The sequence below is a fragment of the Mus pahari genome, chromosome 14 (genome assembly GCF_900095145.1).
Source record: "Mus pahari chromosome 14, PAHARI_EIJ_v1.1, whole genome shotgun sequence".
Lineage (NCBI taxonomy): Eukaryota > Metazoa > Chordata > Mammalia > Rodentia > Muridae > Mus > Mus pahari.
The window spans coordinates 75,703,487-75,711,301 of record NC_034603.1 but is presented as its reverse complement, the minus strand read 5'-3'; the positions used below and the strand labels follow the sequence as shown (position 1 = coordinate 75,711,301).

General features: G+C 43.6%; 1 protein-coding gene across 1 annotated transcript in view; it reads right to left on the bottom strand.

The window, feature by feature from the left end:
• Nucleotides 1–3,710, bottom strand: part of Apoh (apolipoprotein H) — a 13,265-nt gene extending 9,555 nt beyond the window's left edge. The window contains 3 exon segments of the mRNA XM_021214090.2: nucleotides 1,549–1,657; nucleotides 3,003–3,179; nucleotides 3,585–3,710. Coding sequence (XP_021069749.1) covers nucleotides 1,549–1,657; nucleotides 3,003–3,179; nucleotides 3,585–3,648 — 350 coding nt within the window. The 5' untranslated portion in view covers nucleotides 3,649–3,710.
• Between the last annotated feature and the right edge of the window lie 4,105 nt (nucleotides 3,711–7,815).

Genomic DNA, 7,815 nt, shown 5'->3' with positions numbered 1-7,815 from the left:
AGGGGAGAGGAGGGGAGGGGAGGGGAGAGGAGGGGAGGAAAACAAGAAACCACTGGAGGTTTCTGTGGTTGGTGAATGTAGAGGCCCATACCCCTAAATTCCTTATTTCCAGCCAATTGGCCAAGTTATCAGCTCCTTAGATAAGACTGAGAACCAGCTCTTTTACCGGATGTCAGAGTGCAGCAAGCTGTGATGTTCATTAGCTCTGCTGGCACGAATATGTGTGAACAATGCATGTCATCATTGCCAAGGAAGATTCAGCACTATCACTGAAGCCCCGCCCCCAACCCCACCCTACCCCTGCCCAGGGGTCTTTGGCACCAGCCCCACCAGCAGCTTGGCATTTCTGTGGAGAGACCCATGCTTCTCCTTCACAAATGGGTTTCCAGATTTCCACTCCCAAACTAGGATCTTCAAAGAAACTGTCACCGCGGACAGCTGCATACTCTCCATGGGGTCACATGGGTGTCATTTCTTATAAAACAGATGAATTGCATGACAAGTGACATACATGTGAGGTTGTGACACTGTGTAAGCACTCACAGAACCAGATTTGGGCTGGAGAGATGGCTCCTTGATTAAGAGCACACTGCTCTTGCAGAGGACCAGAGTTTGAATTCTAGCACCTACACTGGACAGCTCACCTGTAACTCCTGACCTCTTCAGATAGCACTGGTATCTAAAGCCAGTGACCTCTGTGGGGACCTACACTCATGTGTACATAACCCCACACAGACACATAATTAAAATTGATAAAATAAATCTGTGGTGCTTTGAATAAGAATGGCCCCTATGGGCTCATATACTTGAATGCTTGGTCACCAGGGAGTGGCTCTGTTTCAGGGATTGGGAAGTTGGACCCTGTTGGAGGAAGTATGTCATGGTGGGTGGGTTTTGAGGTTTCAAAAACACAAGTCAGGCCCAGTGCCTCTCTCGTTCTGCTACCTTCGGATCCAGATGTAGCACTCTTAGCCCCATGCCTATCATGTGTTGCCATGCTGATAATGTATCAAACCTCTGAAACTGTAAGCACACCCCATGCTCGCCTTGGTAGGAGTTGCCACAGTCGTGGTGTCTCTTCACAGCAATAGAATGGTAACTAAGACAAAAATCTCTAAAGAAGGAGTAGGCTCTGTGTCACCATATTCCAGTCTTCTCCGTGGAATCCCTTTCAGAAGACTGCCTACCACACTGGCCACTCAGTCTTATAACTAAAACCCAAGCCACATTCTTACTGTATACTAGTCATATGCTAAGAGCTGGCCCAGGAATGAGAATGAATTATGATACAGGCTCACTCCTTTCATTGTGTCTCCTCCCACACGTGATTAGAGTGGGGCAAAGAAGCTGGAGCACTGCTCTCCTGTAGTATGTGATCATATGCTTTCCATTTCATGCATCACCCTCAACGTCATCATAGTATTTGGTAAAAGCAGGACTTAAATGTATTTCGTATCCAGCAAGCCCAACCCACAGACTAGAAAGACTATAGAGCAACCGTGACGTTGAGCTAAAGGACCCAGATATTCGTTCAGTCTGCCAGCTCACTGTAGTCCTTACCCAGGGTTACAAGCAAAACTGATGTTGTTGGGATATTCAAAAGTTGTGTAGCGAACAATTCCATTTTCTAAGATTCCAGCGAAAGGACACACTCTGGCTGCAATTTAAAGGGAAACACTGGTAAATATCGCCTAAAGTACAGACTTGTAAACTTTCCATCTCGCGATCCAGTAACTACTGGTAAGTGTTCTAAGAAGATAGAAATGGAGAAATGATACATGTATTGAGATAGTCTTTATAACAGGACTTGGACAGTCTAAACGGTCATTGTCACGGGACTATTTTAATTAGGCAAACTAAACCATCAACTGAACTACTATGTAGCAAATACTACACAGACTATAAAGGTCATAGAGACAGTCAATTTATATAATATGCAGATAAAAATAGAAAGACACAACATTATATATACTCTTTGCAATGATGCAAAAAGCATATGGAAAGTAAGTTGAAAATATTTTATCAGCGATGAGATATTGCTGATTTAAAATGAGTTTTCCATTAAAAAATCACGCTTAAGGGGTAGGAGTGTAGTTCGATGGTGGAACACATGTTTGGCTGAGATTTAATCCCTAGTGCTTCCAAAAACCTAGTGCTCACTTAGATTTTAAAAAATAAAGAACAAACTCGGATTACTTGCAAGAACATATATAAACCTGATAAAGGCCGTATCTATATAATCAAAATAATCAGGGCTCTGATCGCCCCATCTAGCTACTCTAAATAATTGCCAAAATACTCTGGTTGATGGCTTAGTATTTGACTATGACAATTCAGCTGAGAGCTGAGTGTAGTGGCTCACGTCTGTGATCCCAGCACTCAGAGACAGGAAGTTCAGGTTCATCCTCAGCTACCAAGTGTGGTTCCGGATAGAGCACCAGGCTGGCACCATGTTTTTAAAAACAAAACAAAACAAAGGCTAACATGATTATAAACCATGTTCCAAGGAATAAATGAAGATAACCATTTACCATAAAATAATGTGCTATAAAATATGTATTATCAAATTGTAACATGTCTATATTTCATTGTAAACATGTACTTAATTTAGATAAAGTTGTACTCAGTTCAACAAATATTAAGTCTGCTTCCATTCTGAGGCAAAGTCCAAAGATATGACCGTTCCCCATCTGTTTACCCATGAGTCTCTTTGGCAACACTTCTCCACTACTTGTCTCTTAACATTTGTTATGCTTCCTTCTTCGTCGGTCAATTCTGCGCTCTCTCTCTCTCTCTCTCTCTCTCTCTCTCTCTCTCTCTCTCTCTCTCTCTCTCTCTCTCCACCGCCACCCCTTAACTTTTCCTTAGCTGTCTGCTTCTCTAAATGTGACTTTTTGTGTGATACCTGACACTCAGCCCTGGGCACTCTAAACAGAATGAAGTAGGTTTTCCCTGCCAATATCCAGAACCCACACAAAGGAAGAGAGGTAGTTCAGACTTACGGGTGCATCTCAGGGTGTTGATGGGCCACATTCCTGTGAGAGGACAGGTGAACCGTCTCATACCCCCCCTGGACACATAGCCTGGCTTGCAGGAGTAGATGATCTGCTCCCCAGGATCGTAGGATGCCTTTAAGGGGACAACTGTAGCAAATGGTAGGTCATCTGGCTTCGGACAGGCTGAAGACAACAGACCACAAAACAGACTATTAAGAAGAAAATCTCAATTCAGGATTTTCTTTGTAGGCATTTTAAAGTCCCCTAGCATGTAAGGGAAACATGTTTACAAATTGTAGGTCTACCCAATTCCGTACCAAATACTGCCTATGCGAGAGCTCATCCGACCTTAATGACCATTTGAAGGGGGCCTTACTGTCATCTATATATTACAGGTCATTGTGCTGGGCTTAAATTTGGCTGAATTTCCTACCGTCACATTTTAAGAATGGCAACTATTGTAGAATAAAGTAAGAATCCGTGCCATCTCTCCAGCATCCACTCTGAATTGAAAGCCGTCATTATTGATCCCCGACACAACCTCATTGGTCAACGCTCTCATTTTTCTCAAAGGCAAGAAGTACTCACTCCGTCCTGCAATAGCAACATGGCAGAGGAAGGCGGAGAACAAGGCGAGCAGCGGGGAAACCATTTCGGATGTGTCCCACCAGCTCCACCAAAGTGGTGTCTTCTGCTGAAGAGAGGCACACAAATACAGAGGTGCTTAAATATTAAACCACGTTTGGGGTGTACTTTCATTTCTGTAAACAGAATCAAAAGCACTGTGCTTTGGAAAGGGCAGAGAGAACTCAGTTCTTCAATCATTGACCACACTTCTCTGGGCCCGTTGTGAAATCTTGGGTGGGTGCTTTTCTGGAATAGCACTTTTTTTTTTTCTTGGTAGCACAAATAGGTCGTAATTGCCTCTGAAAGAATCCTGATGATTACTGGCACTGTCTGAACCTCTTGTTCTCTCTCTCCCTCCCTCCTCTCTTTGCTCTCTCTCTCCCTCCCCCCTCTTCCTTAGATTGATCAGAGTTTTGGTATGCCATAGATGGAACACCAAAAGTAGGACACTCCTCTTTCACTTAGTGTCCTTGACATGTGAAGTCATGGCAATCTTCTGTTTCCACCTCTCTAAAATGGTATTCCCTGGGCCATGGGAAGTGGCTCCGCTATTAAGTGCACTCACTGTGCTTGCAGAGGACCCAGGTATTGTTCTGGGTACTCACATCAGGTGGCTCACTAGCATCAAGTGCCTCACAAACACATGTAACTCCAGTTCTAGGGGATCATACATCCTCTTGTGGTCCTCAAAGATACACACATGTGTTTGAACCCCTTTTGGGGTTCAAGCAACCCTCTGGTGGGGACTGCTGGAGACCATCAGAAAACACAGATATTTACATTGTCATTCATAACAGTAGTGAAATGATAGTTACGAAGTAGCAATAGAGACACTTACGTGGTTGGGATCCCAACATGAGGAATTATATTAAAGGGTCATAGCATCAAGTTGAGAAGCACTGTCTTAACCAACCATGGAAAATGCCCCACATCAAGCCAGCCTGCCTCCACACGTGCTATGCCAACATCCAATCAAAGCTTCTTCCCTCTTTTAAAGCACACCACTTTCCCACGCCTCGGTCCCGTAACACAAGTGTTCTCAGTTGACTCCTTGGCCTCAGCAAGCTCTTCTGGGTTGGATGGTCTTGCTCTGCTCTGCACACAGGCGAACTCACACACACACACACACACACACACACACACACACACACACACACACACACACGTAAACTTCCTGGAGATAGATCCCTTGAGAAATGTTCCTCTCAGGCAGTGATTCTCAAACCAAGCTTCTAAAGGATGCTGTCTTCTATGACAGGGAGAAAAGTGGACTTCCTTTCCTATAAATAGTGGTGGCCTCTCTCCTCTTGTTAGTCTACAGAGGATTCTTGCGGCCTGCATAGCCCCTGTGGAAAATTCCTAGGATGGGTTGAGGGGAGAGAAAACTCATGAAGACAAGAAGGGCCAGAGTTATTCTACATAAGAGATGGAGAATGAGGAAAGGAAGATGGAAGAAGCTTGGAGAGGAGTAGGTTGAGGCTGAGATGCAAGGCTTGATGGCCTTAAGAGGTGCAGCGGTGGTAGACTGGGCTTACCAAGGTCAGGTAACAGATGAGCTCCCTTGCATGAGAGTATATTCTAGAAGAGCAGAACAACCTCCTGTTTTGTTTTAGGTAGCTAGACTTGGGTACAGGCAGTCCTCAAACTCATCCGACTAAACAGTTGAGACCCATGTCTTTACTTGGTTACAAGCCAGTGCACACTTCCTTCCTAGAAAAATACGTAGGGTCTGGAGAGAGGGGTCAACACATTTAAAAATGCATACAGAATTTTGTCTAACACAAGGATGCCAATTGGCAGTACAGGATGAATATTAGAATGTAAAAATCATGATTTTGAAATCATAAAAGTATTTAATTCTACCGAGAAATATCCATAGGTGGTGAAACTAAGAGATGCCATTGGAATGAGAAATGCAGCATCTACATGGTCCTAAAAGTATTTCTCAAAAAATCATTATTGCAAAGGGGTGAAAGAGGAACTTTTCTGTGGACACCACCTTAAACAAGTAGTCAATGTTACAGTGACCATTGGTGGCACTGATTGGCATGATATGCTCCCCATTTTGTCTTGGATGCAATGAGAAAACACTATCTGCTCTGCAGTATTCCTGCTAAGCCAGAAAAATCGGACTTGCATCACAAGAAAGCCTGTGCACAGCCGTGGTGAGAGTACATTGTGCACACAAAAAAAATCTTTGTGCACAGCCGTGTTTGGGGAACACTGTGCACCATGACTGTCCTGTAAGCCTTTCAAACAGGTGAGAACTAGGAAGGGCAGAGAAAAGATAGGAGATAGGGGCCATACAAGGTAGGTGTACAGTTGGATTCTTCTGCTATAAAAGCCTTTAGGGGATATTTGGTGTGTTTGAATGGGAATCTCTGGGCTTGGGGTATATGGAAGCCTCTTGTCCTATCTGGGCAACTTTTCTATGTGGTTGAACTGAAAGTTATTTTAAAGTACTTAAGAGATAATTTTAAAGGTTTTAACTTTATTATTTTATTTTAATGACTTCAAAAAGAACAAAGTAGTTATGGCCCTCGTGTGGTTTGCTTGAACATATGATAGATTCTGGAAAAGGTTCAGTCATTGTTTTTAGTGAGGCACCCAGCAATGAGCTCCTCTGGGCTCCAGGGGATAGTTACAAAGCCAGGGTCACAGGCAGGGCCTTGGTGAAAATCAATGGATCAGGAAGAAAACAAAAGATGTGATCGTGGGAAAAGGACTTTTAGGGAGGAGTGAGGGGGGAGAGATAAGAGGGGGTGTGGACTAAGAGTAATCAGAATGCTTTATATACATTCCTGAAATTGTCAAAGATTACATCTAATCAATTAAAAATACTCTCCAGTGAATTCTGCTTGAGAGATTCCGGGTTGGCTGGTTGGCTGGCTGTTGTTGTTGTTGTTGTTGTTGTTGTTGTTGTTGTTGTTGTTAATTTGAGTGCTGGGATGGAACTCAGGACTTTGGGCATGCTAAGCACCCATCTACCACTGAGCTACATGCTAAGATTTTGTTCGATTTGTTTTCTTTTAGGTTTGTTTATTTTATTCTATGCCTAGGAATGTCTTGCCTACTAGTGTGTATGTGTATCATGTGCATGCCTGGTGCTTGAGGTATCAGATCTCCTTGAACTGGAGTTATGGATGGTTGTGAGCCACCGTGATAGTGTTAGGAACTGAACCTGGTTCTTCTGCAGGAGCAATCAGTGCTCTCAACCAGTGAGTCATCTCTCTAATCCCTTAAGATTCTATTCTTAAGCCATATGGTGATATGAGGCCTCAAATTTTGTTTGTATCATCCCTAAAACCAGTGTAATAAGAAGAATTTTCTCAATTGTGTTTGTCCTGTTTCCCCATTTTTCTCAGCAGATTCCTGGTTCCTGTAGCCAGCTACTGGACTTAGGGAAATGATGTTGGTGTGGGAATATTGGGGTGAATTCTAGAGTGACGGAGCCTTTCAGAGGGAGCTTACATTCCAGAACTCAAGCCACCAAAGCCTGCCCATGCTGGTGGCTTTGAGGTTCTTGCTTTATGAGTTGGAAGAATGAAACTCGTGGACGACAGAGATGCGTTTAAGAGAGACATTCATTGCAGATCCATAGGTAGATACTTTAGAAGAGATGAAGGACTGGGAAGAGAGAACAGAGAACTTCTCTAACAGGAGGGATCCCGGGAGATAAGGTACCACTGAGCCGTGCTGTCTTGGTGTTAATAAGGCTTTACTGGCTGGAGGAAGGGAGACAAGGGATGAGCTGAGTTCCCATACCAGGAGTCTCCCAGTCCCACTCACAGGAAACTGGCCCTCATTAGGGGAAAGGAGATACATAAAAGCTAGACACAACCTCTGGTGTCTCTCCTACATGGGGCTCTAGTGGAACCAGAGACATTTGGACCTAAAACACTTCTGCCATCTCTGGCCTTCAGCTCCTAAAAGTCCCAAGGACATTCCCATGTTTTAGATAAGAAAAACAAAAACAAAAACAAAAACTGACTACTTTTTTCTTTAGAATCCTAAACCACCTAGCCAGTACCACCGAGCCAGTTCCTACCTCCTGCGCTTATCAATGTGAAATAACAGTAACAGGGAAATGAAGAAACAATGAGATCAATCTTAAACTGGCAGGGTGTCATGTGTGCTCATGGTTATTTTTATTTCCTGGCTGGTAAAAAAAAAAAAAAGTCCTCTCTTTCTA